This window comes from Leptopilina boulardi, unplaced genomic scaffold (genome assembly GCF_019393585.1).
Source record: "Leptopilina boulardi isolate dan_hultmark-lab unplaced genomic scaffold, ZJU_Lbou_2.1 LbouV2_110, whole genome shotgun sequence".
Classification (NCBI taxonomy): domain Eukaryota; kingdom Metazoa; phylum Arthropoda; class Insecta; order Hymenoptera; family Figitidae; genus Leptopilina; species Leptopilina boulardi.
The window spans coordinates 152,684-168,271 of NW_026137653.1; the positions used below are offsets into that span (position 1 = coordinate 152,684).

Here is a 15,588-nt window from a genome sequence, read left to right on the forward strand (position 1 = left end):
AAATAATGTTCTTTAATTGACCTAATTAAAATCTCAATTAGCTTCTTCTTACTTTTACATTTCTCTTTGTAAATACTGGTTTCATTATAGATTTTTGTTATATAATAATAATAATAGGTATTTTAAAAACTGGTGTAAGGACTCTTTCCTTGTTTGGAGTTAGAAATTTTGAAAGTTAGTTACTCAATTTTATTATTTGTGACGCAATCTAAAGAAAGGGACCTTAGAAGCAAATCACATTAAGGTTATGTTTGTTTTAATTTTTTTTTGATTGGAAGTTTTTTTTTTTAATTATTGTAAATTAAAATCAGTGTTTATTAAATATTTTAGTTGTAATGACGACTTAAACATCAATTATTTATTTGATCCTTTTTTTGTATTTTCATTTAAAAAAATTGCAAACATAACCTATAATTTCTTGCTTCTAAGGTCCCTTTCTTCAGTTTGCGTCACATTTATACATTTATAAACGCTTTCAAATTTTATTAAATCTATTTTCTGAAAAGAATTTTTTATTTCTTTTACGTACAATAACATAGTTAATGTTTCTTTGTTTTATAAAAGTAACAAATGACATTGTATATTTTTATATATTGTGAAAAGAAAAAAAATCCAGCGTTTTACTGCAAAACTTGCGCGCACTGAGAGTTTAAGTAAACGATGAGTAAAGAAACAGCAGCAAGAGAGGCTCTTTGTCATGTGAAAGAAAAATAAGACCCTTTGTGTCATGTAATCCGCGACCTCGACATGAAATAAGTGTACTGCGTGAAATTGTGTTCATATATACTTACTGTGTTGGTAAAAAAAAAAGAGGAAGAAATAATAATATACCATTTGACACTTTTGTGCAGTGAACTTTGACACAAAAGAAAATTATATAAATCATGTAACTTAGGTACATATATATATTTCTACCGTGATATAATTTGCAACATTTATAGTGGCGCCTATGTGAAAGTAGCGGAAAAAAACTGTCTGGACTCTGCGTATATTCAAATAATTGTATCTTTAGGGAAGTTTCGCAGTTTCTCCGAAAATGTGAATATTTTTTGACAAATAAAGTTTTTTTTTAAATGCCGCACGAAGCTGAAGTACGCAACGTTTATATAAACGATTTTTAAAGAAATAATTTTTTACAATGAAAAATTCTATATAATTTTTTGCCTAAAAAATATTACTTGTAGTTTTCATTAATTAACAAATTATACAAAAAATATTTTTTAGGCAAAAAATTATTTCTTTAAAAATCGTTTATATAAACGTTGCGTACTTCAGCTTCGTAATGCCGCAAATATTAAAAATCTAAAATTATTTGAAATTTCTTTACAATTTTAACGTTTAGAATTTTATTGGTTTTTTTTTCGCAATGGAATTAAGGTTTTAATTTCTAAATTATATTCTCACTCTAAATGCCTAGAGTAATTGAATTTACTTGTCCTAATTATGCCCGTTTCTTCTTCTCGCCTACTCAAATAATTTTTTTCTCTTGATCTCTTATTTCATTGAGGAAGTTTAATTTTTTGAATTGCATTAATTTTTACGACCATATTGTAATACATATGATTACAAAAAAATTCTTTCCTATATAGACATTAAAGGCCGTTCCTCAACAGATTCTGGGGGTTGCATGATTATCCCACATAAAAATTATTAGTTAAAATTTTCATTTTAAAGAATTTTATTACACACGGAGAAAAATGGAAATATACAAATAAAGTAACTTTTACTGTTTTAAAAGTAAAACCCGAATTGTCCGCAGTTTCAGCGCATTTTTGGCAATTTTTACTTAAGAAATAGTAAAATTTACTCCTGAAATTGTAAAAATTATTCTGGATTTAGTCAATTTTACTATTTCTGGAGTAAAATTTGCCAGAAATACACAGAAACTGTGCGGACAATTCGGGTTTTACCTTTTAAAATAGTATAATTTTTTCCGTGTAGATATATAATTATTTTTTACCCGAATTTTTATATTAACATTTGACAGAATTTCTTTTTAAAACAAATTTTTACTTAACAGAATATGTATCGAATTTTTATTTAATAGAATTTCTAATTGATAGAATTTTCATTTGTCCGAATTTTCAAATGGCCGAACAAACAATCGACAGAAAGATTTCAGCGCGATTTTTAAAATCAACCAATCACAATTTTATGAATAATTTTTGATTGGTTGATTTTAAAAATCGCGCCGACATCTTTCTGTCGATTGTTTGTTCGGCCATTTGAAAATTCGGACAAATGAAAATTCTATCAATTAGAAATTCTATTAAATGATTTGTCGGTTAAGTAAAAATTCTGTAGTATGAAAAATCGATTATATGGAAATTATATCAAATAATAATAATTCGAACAAATGAAAATTCATCTAAATGAAAATTCTATTCAATGAAATTCTATACCCAATAAAAATTCTTTAAAATGCCTATTATTTTAAATGAAAATTCAAGCAAATAAAAATTCTGACAAATAAAAATTCGAAGAAATAAAAATTCTGTGAGTTGAATTTTCCGTTATATAAAAATTCTGCCATATAGAAAATCGGATTGATGAAAATTATGCCAAATGCTATTTCGAACAAATTAAAATTCGGCTCAAAACTGATTAGGACAAATAAAATTCGATAAAATGTAAATTATGACTAATGATTTTTAGAACATAATCATGCGTCCCAAAAAATTATCTAAAAAATATTCTGTTAATTAAAAAGTCTTTTTAAAAAAAAGTCACGATTACTATAAAATCGTTTTTTTTTAAATGCCAATGCAATTTTGTAACATTTTTTCTTAAAGAATAGTTTTGTATTTCTAAATCTTTTATTATGAGATAATTTATTGAATTTTTAACAGACAGTGTATATGATTCTCTTTTTCTTGAATGGAAGGTTAAACTGCATTCTGGAGCCGATTAAGAATGCATGTTCTGTTCTTAAAGAAACAATTATTGTCTTCATATACTCAAAACTCTTTCGCAAAATGTGTTAGTCATAAATTTTATATATATATATATATATATGTTAGTGTTGCATATAGCGTGTGTTTTCCTTTATATCCTTTGGTTGGTTGGTATCGTCGTTTCCGAAGAGCGCGCACGTGAGTCTCTTTTTTTTTTTATTCCAAATATCCGCGAGGGCAACAAGCACATATTTCATCTTATACACACTATTTACGTAACACGTAAAGAATCTTATATATACGTTATAACCTCTTGATGGTATAAAGCACCGTCTAACGGAAACAGCCTTTTTCCATAAACAAGTCTTATATATGTGCGCGCAAATTCCACGAATCGGAAGTATCACGGTAGACATTTATAATCATTTCCTTTAGCGCTTCTGGTTTGGTGAACAACTTCCGTTCTTCAAAAAATTTTGTTTAATTTTCTTCTTGATTCTCAAAAAATAGAGAAAGATTTATGCTTGTTGCATCTATAAACGATTATATTTTTAGGGCGAGAGAGAAAGGGAGATAATGTTATTTCAATGAGATTTATTTTTGATCCTTAATTTGTGAAACGAAAATTACAATAATTTTTTTCATTTCGTTGACTTTACTTTCAAAAAGCAAAGAGGATTTTTATTTTAATAATTGAATTTTTTTTCCTTTATGCATCATCTTTTCCGATTTATCATTGTACAATTGTTTTTTTCTATCTTATGTGTGTCACGCAATAAATTTATCTGCAACAATTTACTATACTTCTCACAGTAAATTTTTATTTAACATTTCAAGATTGCTTTGTGAATTAATAGGCAAGTCCAAAAAAGAACATTGTGAAAAGTTTCTTATATTATTCTTCAAAGGAATTATAGTATTTATTTAGAAAATATTTTTAAAAATCTCAAAAATCAAATTAAATTAAATTATTAAAAATTAATTAATTAATATTAATTAATTAATAAATTAATTTAATTAATAAAAACAATTAATTAATTAATTAATAATAATTAATAATAATAAATTAATTAATTTTCATTTAATTATTATTATTATTATTATTAATTATTATTATTAATTAAATTATTAAATTAATTAATCAAATTAAATCTCTCTCAAAAATTTTTAATTTTTTTTTTAATAATTAAAATTTTTGAATTTTTGGTATTTTACTTAATATATAGATAAAATAATTTATAATATTTGATACTCAGACTGGATTCTGTAAGGTATTCTAATATTATTATTAGTATACATCTGAATGTGTGTTCATATATAATTGTGCGGTGAGTCACTAGCTGTGACTGCTTCGTTGTAATTCATTGCAATGATTGACTCTCTCCCCCACCATACACCTTGATGAAATTCAAGCTTTGTTCACACCGAACGGAAGCCACAAGGAATTTGCAATTAATTTGTCTTCATCTCCCCCCCCTCCCTTTCTTTTCTTTCTTTCACTTCATCTTTCTCTCATCTTGTGGAGAGAAATTGTTTTCTTCGTTTGAAAAGATAAAATACCTTCCGGACCCTCTTAGTCAGTACGTCCAGGACCACATTCTTCGGCATCATTTTTGGCCCTCCTTGTGCCTTTGGAAAAAATGCAATTTTTGTTTGACTATCACTAAAGGTGTAAATTTTAGATTCTTCTCCAATTAATAAAATTTAGAGAAAAAAAAATGCCAAACAAATTTTATTTTAAATTTTAATTATTCGATTAATTTATTTTTATTTAAATTGATATTTTAATTTTAATTATTATAAATATTTTCAAACTTTCTAAATGAATTTATGTTTATATATATATAATAATTTTCATAGAATATAGGGAGTCGTAATCTAATTTGAAACAAAACGGCTTTCTCTGAAGACACATATCGTAACCGGAAATTGCATCTTCAGATTTAAACTGTGAACATAAACGTTAAAAAGAGCAAACTTGTCAGATTTAGTGCATCTCTACTTAATACCTAAATCAAACGGAAATAGATTATCTTGAAGTTGATACTAAATCAAGTGTATATAGTTAAATCCTCCTCTAATTATAGATTTCTATATTATAAATATATTTCAATTATTATAAAATAATTAAAGCTTTTGTAAATTTTTTTTTCAAAATTTAATTTCTTTCAAATTATTTTTTTTAGGGACATAAAAAAATTCTTATCGAAAATAATTTTTTTTCTAACAAAAAATAAATCGATATTGAAAAAATGAGATTAAAAAACAATGTCTTTTGAGTTTAATCAAATATGATAAATAAATTTTTATCAATGTAACATTATCCGATAAATAATATTTAAAAAAAAAATGTATTTCTGAAAATGAAATTGGAATGTCTACACATAAACTTTGAACATTTTGACGTGACTTAATACAACAACATTTTACATTATTGTTTGCAAAAGGGAACAAAAAATAAAATAATGACTTTGTGAAGCAATTCTTGTTTGTACATATTTAATTTTTCCGGTAATAAAACTTTTTGTAAGTATATAACTTAACGGGAATTAAAAAAATTTTTTTATTCAAAATATTGACAGAGAATTATTATTAATTAATCATTCAGGTTGTAATGTTGGCACGTTCTAAATAAACGTTTATCTTATAAGGAAATAGTGAATATAATTTTTAATTTCAATAATTAAAATAAAATAATTCAATATTTGAATATAATTCAACACCTTTTGGGTGATAAAAAAAAAAAAATTGTAAAAAATTAATTTTATATAATATGAAATTTTGTTGAGATAATAAAAAGTAATTTCAGTTTTTAGTAAAATTATTGAAATTCTTGAATGAAGAATTTTCATATATATTTTATTTTTAAATAATAACGGTGCAGCCACAGTGTGAACTTTCCTTTAACACACAGAGAGTTAACTCCTCCACATTCATGATCGAGCACGCACAGTCACCGCGAGTAGTACCTACCTGTTGCTCGATGGTGAAGGTTGTGTTTTGTTACCTGCTCTCAAAAATCTCACGTTACTCTTTTTTTTTTTTCTTTTTTTCTTCTATTCTTTCGAGAAAAAGAAAAATCAAACGTGCCGATCATCAATGTTAAAAGCTTATAACACATCATTGAAAAAATCAACCCTTATATATATGCCTAGGAATTTTTAAAATCTGGAAAAATTCTTTTTCCACATCTTTTCTGGAGCAATTATGACTAGTTTCAGTTTTGTGTATGTGTGAGTGAAAAATGTGACTCAAAAAAAATGTGTGTGGAAAAATCTATGCGATCGATTAATAAAAGACTATGCATCACACTGGAGAGAACGAGAGAGATAAATGAGTTGGATGCTAATTAAAGTGTAAATTATCTTGTTCTCAAAGTGCCATATATTAATTTAATTAATTGGAAAATAAATTTAAAAAAAAATTTCGGTAAGATTTATAATTATTAATTTAAAAAATTTTATATAATACAATTTTTTTCACGGAAATTGACTAAATTAATAACCGGAAAATTTGTAATATTTACCGCATAATATAATTTACGGTTAAATAAATATTTATTTAAAAAAAAAGCAAAATTTGTTATTTTGCGTGATAAATAAATTATTCAATAACTGTACATTTCAAACAATTAAAAATTGAATGATATATGTAATAGTTATTTACTAAATGGTTTATTAACTATTTTTCTAATTGCCAAGTAATAAGCAATAATTACTCATTCGAAACAGTCATTAGAAATCAGTAGAAAATAGTAATTAGTAAAAAAAAAACTGCACCGCTGGAATTAAGAATAATTAAACAAAATGCAATAATTAAAAAAAAATTAGAATCTATATCGGAAAAATTATAACTTTAATTATAATTATTAATTTAATTTAATAATTAATATAATTATTAATAATAATACTAATAATAATTAATATAATAATAATTAATTAATATTAATTACATTTAATAATTATTAATATAATAATAATTAATTAATATTAATTATATTTAATAATTGTTAATATAATAATTAATTATGTTTAATGATAATTAATATTATTATTTAGGTATTAATTTATATAATTTTTGAGATAATTTTTCATTTCCATTAAATAGCATTGAAAAAAAATTGTATCTTTACTGATGCAAAACATATATTGTTTCGGACTCCACCCGGTTTTTGATACATATATACCTTAGCGTTATATTGATAGATGATCGCTTTATTTGCTTTATTATGCAAGTAATAAATTGCTCTAATCGTATTTTATCAGTAATTTCGATACGCCTCGATTACGAAGGGAATCGATATGAATATAATTTTACATATATATATATATGAGTTACAATATATTCACATATAAATATAAACCTGATCAAAATCACATTTGGAATTTTCTTTTTTTTAAAAACGAAAAAAGAAACATTTTTGATATGTTTACATTGTAACGTAGCAACTTATGAAATTCATGGAAAAAATAATGTTTAAACAACTTTTTTTTTTTAAGCACCAACAAATGTCAGATAAATTTAAAGACCTCAATTCCAGTTTTTATTTCATTTCCCCAGAATTATTATCTAATACACCGCAATGATAACAAAACACTCTTTCCGGTGAAGATGTATGTATGCATTTTTTATCCCCAGAAAAAACATTGTAGTTTACATAAATGCTAATTTTTTTTTTAAATCCAGAATTATGAATTACTAATTGTATTTAGTAATAATTTTTATTTATTTATTTTTATATTTATTTTAAGTAAAAAAATTCAAGGAGAATAAATTCTTTTTAATATGTTAAGATTTGAAATTAAATTTTGTTATTTAATCGTGATTAGAATTGACATCAATTTTCATGAACAACTTTGTTCCGATTATAAGATTGAAAATTGGATCTAGGAAATAAAGGAGAAAATCGAGCTTGATTCACTCTGCATCCTTATGTAATCATCATATTGTATCCGGTTAATGTTAACAATCACTTTTGTCTCTTCTTCTTTTTATTTTCCATGTGTATTTCGTCACTACAAAATGACGTGATGGTCTCAGTTGTCCATTGACAACCGTCTCTGGAATTTTACTTTAGTTCTAATCGCGTTGGGATGTATAACGTGAAACTCAGAAAATGTCAAGAATTTTGTCCATTGATCACTGATAAAAACAACCAGTAAAAAAAATAGAGTGAGTTACAAAAAAATTAAAAAAGATTACATAATTTTCTATAGAAAATTTTTTATTTTAGATTCTATATTTATTTTTTTTTATTTTTAAATAAATAAAATAAATAAATTTTTCCCCCCACAAAAAAAAATTAATAATAGAACATTTTTTTTTTTTTATATATGAAATGTAAAAAAAAGGAAAAGATGCATTTTTTTTTCTGTAATAAATCGCATGAAGGAAAACGTGTTGATAGTAATTGTCGATTATAAGTTTTATGAGTTGAGAAATCTAATTTTTCTTTTTCATAAAATGGAGGCCAGAGACCTCAAGAGGTTGACGGCCCTCTCCTTTTATACAGGTTGAACTAGTTCATCTTTTTAAAATCCTTCTCTTATTTCTCTCTCTCCAAAAAAAATTACAATTCCAAATTCTCGTATTTTTTTCAAATATTTAATTTGAGAATTAAAAAAAATTTTAAAAGGAATTTTTTTCCATTTCAAAACATTGATCAAAGTAAATTCCTTGAGTGTCATATATACAAAAGTCGTTGAGTCATGGCGGTTTTTTTTTTTTTTTTTTTTTTTTCTCTATGGGCGCCAATACCACTTGAAAGATCTTTTCGTCAATGAAAGCCGTCCCCTTCCTCGTTTTTATACTACCATCGCACTCGTAAATTTTCATATCATGAAATTACGCGGCGCCAATTGAGAATATTAATTTTTTTTTTTGCCTTGCACTCCATTGCATTAGTTTTCGTATTTTTATTCCTAATTATTTTGAAGAAAATTTATTTATATAATTCAATTCGGATACTGTATTAAAAGCATATAAACAAATTTTATTAATTGTATATATATATAAATTTAAAAAATAAAATTATGAAGTAATATTTATTTTAGTATTATTGATTCAACATATGTTATCCATAGGAAGGAGAAAATACATCTTGTTCCTTCGTTTCACACTGCTCAGTTATTATACATTACAATGTCGTTAAATGAAAATGAGTCTCACTTTTATGTCGCAACATATATTAACACATGTATAAACATAATTGAAAATTTTTCTAAAGCTAAAGTGTAAGTAAATTAAATAGATTTCTCCTTCTTTTCACACAACAAGATTTCATTTTTTTTCACATCTTTTATAATTTTATGAAGAAAAAAAAACAAAACAATATGGAAAATAATTTCTTTATTATTTAAATGTAAAATTAATTATTATAATTAAATTATTTAAATGTAAAATTAATTATTATAATTAAATTATTTAAATGTAAAATAATTATTATAATTAAATTATTTAAATGTAAAATTAATTATTTATAATTAACTAGCAAAATTAAACGCGCGCAAACGCGCCAAATTGAGTATTTAATTGTTTGTTATAAAGAAATTAAAAATTAATATTATCAATAATAATTTAATTTATTAGAATATTATTACATATTAAATGATAATAATGAAAATTATATAGGCCTCGGATTATACGACTTTTTCCGACTTTTTTCAAAAATACGACTTTTATCGACTTATTTTCATAAAATGCGACATTTTTTTTTTACATTTGAAAAAAATGTAAATAAAATACATTTTTTTAGTATAAAATGTAGATCTTTTTCAGATCTTCTTCAATTCAATTATTTAAAAAATTTTAAACTAAAATGATTCTTCACTAAATTAATTATTTTTAATAATTTTAATGAAATATATCACAAATTCAATTATATCAAAATTATTTTTCAATTAAAATTTTTATGAAATTTAACAATTGTTTATAATTTAAAAAAAAAATATCACAATAAAATTGAATTATTTTTTAAAAATTTCAATTCAAAATGAACATTATTACCCGAAATTTTAATTCAAAATCAATTAAAAATCCAATAATTATCCAAAATTTTCAATTTAAAATTTTATTATTTACCAAGTTTTCAATTTAAAATGAAATAAAATTCAATTATTTTCTAAAATTTCTATTCAAAATTAATTATCCAAATTTTCAATCAAAAATGAACTTAAATTAAATTATTATCCATATTTTCAAGTAAAATTCAATTATTTCCCAAAATTTTCAATTCAAAATGAACTGAAATTCAATTATTTTCCAAATTTAAAATCAAAATTAAATTTCATTATTCTCAAATATTTGAATTCAAAATTAATTGAATTTTCAATGATTTGAACTTAAAAGCATCTGAAATTTAATTATTTCTAAAATTTTCCATCGAAAATTTTTTTTTTTTGAAATTTAATAATTTCAATTATAACTCTAAGGAAATTCAATTATTTTTAACTATTTTAATAATATTCTTTGAAAATTCAACTATCTGAAACCATTTTTTCAATTAAAAATGATTTTCAAATTATTGTATTTTGTCCGCATATTTTCTAATAAATTTTTAGTGAAATCATCTAAAATTTTAATTACAAAAACACTTAAAGTTTCAATTAATTTCAAAAATCTCAATTTTAAATCTTTGAAAATTCAATTAAATTTAAAAAATGTTTTCCAAAAATTGTTTGATAAATTATTTTTAGTTCAGTAAAATTTAATAATTGTTTGAAAATTAACAATATCTTTTGAAATTTAATTATTTCTAAAAATTTCAACTTTAACCCTTCGAAAAGGATTATTATTAAAAAAAAAAATTTTTTATTTAAAAATCTGTAAAATATTTTTGTTAAAAGTAAAAAACAAATACACTTTTTTTTGAAATATAAATCGACTAAAACGACTTTTTTGTGTCTTTAAGTTGATTCGAGGCCTGTGTTTTTATAATTAATATTTAATAGGTACTCGTTGGTCCCTGGTACCTTAAAAATTTATTTTTAAAAATTTATTTTTTTTCAAATTACTATCTTGTACGAAATTTCCTGGCACATCTTTTTTCTCATCATAAATTTTTTGTATTTTTATACAATTTTTGAATCAATATACAACTTTAAAAAAAATTTCGTTGGTAAACGTTGTGTACTTCAGCTTCGTGGATTGAATTTTCAAATTTGGAATTTTAAATAAACTTATTCAGAAATTTGGAAACACAATTATACAACTTTGGCAAAAATGAGAAAAAGAATTGTCAAAATTTGACACGTCATAAGATTACTATTAAAAAAAAAACACGTGAAATCAGAAAAGGCCAACTTCAAGTTAGGACAGAAGGACAGACCAAGAATTTTATTATTATATATATATATAATAATTATCTAAATGATTAAAATTTTTTTAAAAATTTAGTTTTTAAAATTGTAAATTTTGTTCCTTTGAAATTGTGAATTTTATTAGTTAGTTTATCTTTCGTTTGAAGGCAACTCGCAGACAAGTTGTATAATAAAACTTGATTTTTGACAAGAAGAAAATATTAGTACTAATATATTTCGTGAAGATAGTGCACGGTTCATGCATATATAAAGAGAATTTAGGTAGCCAACGAGTCTCATCGTTGTAGGTCGTATGGGTTATAAAAAGTATAAATATCGGCCTGTGGTGAGTTCAACGCGCTCCTCCAAGCTTTATATATATATATATTGATGCACAAGTTCGTTATACATAGAATAAAATTTCAGTCCGACATGAATGAAATATCTTCTATTCGAATATGAAAAGTACCACGTGGTATAATATTAGAGCATTTTTTTTTCTCCTCCTATAAAAGTTGCACTTGCTGTTCACATCTGCGAAAATTATTCACTAAACACATTTTACCCCCTTTTTTTAATTTTATAATTTATTTCCTTTCGTTGGTGCTTGTTTAACAAAGTTTTTTTTATACAAAAATAATTTTTTTCATTAAATTATATTTTTCATAAAAATATTATTAGTTTTCATTAAAATATTATTTTTTCTATTAAAATATTATTTATTAATTTTCTTTTTATATTTATATTTTTATTATTAGAAATTTTATTCATCATTTTGATTCTATATATATATCAAATAAATATAGTCACGACACTGACCGCATTAATTTATTATGAGCAGATTAAATGATCTTCGATCAATGAACAGATGCACCGGAATCTCGGATGCGTCCGGTCTCCACTTAAAGTAGAACATTGTTCAATTAATTTTAATAAAATCGAAACTTGAGGTATATCAGAACATTTATGATGTCATTCCCGATATCTTTAGTTTTCATCTTCAAGTTAATTAAATCTAGCAATATTTTTATTTTTTTTTACCAATATTTTCGATTTTGTAATTATTTTTAAAAAATAATTTTTGAATTATTAAAAAAAAGGGGAAAAAAATTAAAGAAGATTATGAGTAGCAAAAAAAAGGAAGTGTTTTTAGAAAATATTGACTAAAGAATGTTTATAGTATAGCGGATGTATGGCTAGACATCGATTTCCCGTCTGCCGCCTCATGGGAAATTGGAATTTAATTCTTTTATTATTATTTTTTTCTTTCTAATCTGTATATACACTTTCGCAAAATGCTACACGAATTATATATCCCTCCAATATCGTTTGATCGCAAAAACTCGCTCTACCAGCAAAATGATAATTTTTAATCTATCAGTATAATATTAAAGAATTTCACAATTCTTTCATAATATTAAACCTTATTAAAAATAAAAAATATCAAAACAAGTTTATTTTCAAGTGTTCTGGTTTTTTTTTTGAAAAAAGTCCTTCCAAATAAAGTATAAATGTTTATTTTTCTTTTTACAGGTACCTCGACAGACTTAGTGCCTCAGTTGCTTGGGATGTTCGACGAGCTTGCAAGAAGGGGGAATGGCTACACGAATCATGTAGTCCTGCCATCATCCTGCAACATACCAGCAGCCCTACAAAAACGTCTCAGCTTGGTCTCACAATCTCATCGTGAATCCATATTGGGTCCTTTGTGCTCTTCCGAATCAATGATCAACAACTCCAATTGGGAAGAAGTAACAAACGAAATGGAGTCTAATAAATCCCAAGATGGTTCGAATAAGTTGGAAGCATCATTAATGTGCAGCAACATTAATTCCAAAATTGATAAGAATGATGACACTGTTTCATCACAAAGTACACTCAAGGAACGTTCAGTGTCCGATGACAAGTCACTTTATCAAAATAATAATAATAATGATTTAACAGCGCTTCGTTATAATAGACATCGAAGAACGGGAAGTCGGCCATTATCCGGAAGTTCCATTGCTTCCAGTACATCATCGAGTGGCTGTAGTAATCAGGAAAATACGTGCCCTGCTAATCCCTGCTTGACCTCTGTCGAATCACTTGCTGACACTTGTGCCAGTTCTCAAGGTAACGAGCGAAAAAAAAAAAAAAGAAACAACGATCACGGAATGTCGATAATTCTCTCTTTTGATTAATTTCAAAATTATTATATAGCTAATAATTAATACTTGGAAAATTGTAGAAAAAAAAAAAAATGAAGATGATTCTTTAATTAAATAGGGAAACTATCATTTTTACCAAAAGTAAATTCATTATAGAAAGTTGAGAATAAAAAGAAATTAATAATATAGTATTTGGAAATGAAAATCGTAGAGAAATAATTTTTTCTATATTGGATATTAATTATTACTATGATTTTTAATTAACTATCAAGAAACTATTATAGTTTATTATCAACTAATAATAGTAATTTAAATAATAATAAAAAAACATTTATTTTCTTTAGGCTCAGGAGACAGCGGTGTGGTTGTAACAGTTTCTGAAGCTAGTTGTCGAATTGAAGATGGAAATAGTATAAAAAATAATCCTCTATTACATCATAGGCCACGATATTGTGATCCCCATAGAAATCCTGTCGAAAGAGTTCTCGTTGAAATTGTCGATACCGAAGCTATTTATGTTGAACATCTTCGACAAGTCATTCAAGTAAGTCATTTAAATGTTTTTCCAGAAAATAAAATTTAAAACAATAATTTAAATTTATCATTTTCTTTAAAGGGGTATCTTATATTTTGGCGAGACGATCCAGCTTCACTAGTACATCATTTACAACTTAATGATTTATTTAGCAATATTGAAGATATTTTTAAATTTAATAGTCAATTTCTTACCGAAATAGAAAATTGTGGATTAGATCCAATTTGCGTGGCAAATACTTTTATTAAACACAATTCAGGATTTAAAGTTTACACTGAGTATTGCACAAATTATCCAAGGTAAAATATTCGATTTATTTTTTTTTTTTTTAATAAAGAAAAAAATAAACATGTTTTTTGATTGCAGGACAGTTTCAGTATTAACGAAACTTATGAGTCAAGAGGAATTAGCGAGTGCTTTTAAAGAACGACAAGCAGCACTGGACCATGCTTTACCCCTCGGAGCATATTTGTTAAAACCAGTTCAGAGAATTTTAAAGTACCATCTACTTCTAAAGGTAAATTCTACTTTTTATTTTATTATGATTTTCTCCTCTTATAAAAAGATTTTTAATAATTATGTTGATTAATTATTATAGAATTTATCAAAAGAGTACGGTGCTGGTTATTATGACAAAGAGAACCAAACTGAAGGCAGTAAAGCGATTGAAGGTGCTCTAGAGGCGATGAACGGTATTGCGGATCATATCAATGCTATGCAAAAGAAACACGAACACGCTGTGCGAGTTCAAGAAATACAGTCTCTATTGTATGGCTGGACAGGTCCTGATTTAACAACAAGTGGTGAATTGGTCGCAGAAGGAAGATTTCGAATGAGAGGAGCCAAAGCTCCAAGGCACGCTTTCTTATTTGAGAAAATGCTTCTCCTCACCAAAAAAAAGGAAGATGGTCTACTTGTTTATAAAACTCATATTATGGTATATTTATAATTCTAAATTAATTTTCTATTATTCTAAAAAAGATCTCGTTTAACTAAAAACTATTATTTTTTTCCAGTGTTCAAATCTTATGTTGATTGAAAGTATTCCTGGTGAACCTTTCAGCTTTCACGTCATCCCATTTGATAATCCACGATTACAATATACGTTACAGGTAAACAAATTTTTCTATATATTTTAATTTTTATTACTGATGTTCAAAAAATAAAAAAAATTTCTCACAGGCGCGGAATTTAGAACAAAAGAGAGAATGGACTCTACAGATAAAGAGCGTGATTTTAGAGAATTATAATGCTGTGATACCTTCACATGCGAGACAATTGGTCTTGCAAATTGGGCAAAGGCAATCTGAAGGTAATTTTTTTTTTATAAATTTTAATTTTTAAAAGAAAGAAAATAAAATTATTTTTTAATTATAGAAGACTGTAGCACGATAGACAAAGTTTTAGCAAAGAAACAATATTCATCACCGCCGGAATATTTAGAAAAGCGGAAGCAAGAAAGAGAGAGGAGAAGATCGGAAACTGGTGTTCGACAAAAATTAAAGAAAGGAAGAAAAATTGATGATAATGTAAGTGACAAAAAAAAATGATGTTAAAATTTAGATAAAAATTTTGCTAAATAAAATTGTTTTTTTTTGTAGTCTTCTCTCGCAAACCAAACTGAAGAAAATGGATCCAGAGAACAAAGTCTTAATAGATCATGTGATACACGTGCCTCGAAAGTTAAGGTGAGAATTTGTAATTTTTTATTTTTA

At 25.0% G+C, this 15,588-nt stretch overlaps 1 protein-coding gene across 2 annotated transcripts in view; it reads left to right on the plus strand.

Annotated features, from left to right (window-relative positions):
• LOC127277673 (uncharacterized) overlaps window positions 1-15,588 on the plus strand; it is a 49,715-nt gene that overhangs the window by 28,400 nt on the left and 5,727 nt on the right. The window contains exons 1-10 of one of the 2 annotated variants that reach the window (XM_051298980.1): window positions 5,863-6,323; window positions 12,725-13,303; window positions 13,683-13,882; window positions 13,955-14,172; window positions 14,240-14,390; window positions 14,472-14,810; window positions 14,890-14,985; window positions 15,056-15,185; window positions 15,251-15,402; window positions 15,475-15,561. In XM_051298980.1, the coding sequence (XP_051154937.1) occupies window positions 12,760-13,303; window positions 13,683-13,882; window positions 13,955-14,172; window positions 14,240-14,390; window positions 14,472-14,810; window positions 14,890-14,985; window positions 15,056-15,185; window positions 15,251-15,402; window positions 15,475-15,561 (1,917 nt within the window). In that variant the 5' untranslated portion in view covers window positions 5,863-6,323; window positions 12,725-12,759. Of the gene's footprint in view, window positions 1-5,862; window positions 6,324-12,724; window positions 13,304-13,682; window positions 13,883-13,954; window positions 14,173-14,239; window positions 14,391-14,471; window positions 14,811-14,889; window positions 14,986-15,055; window positions 15,186-15,250; window positions 15,403-15,474; window positions 15,562-15,588 lie in introns of those variants that run through there. The other variant, XM_051298973.1, reaches the window with a different exon arrangement.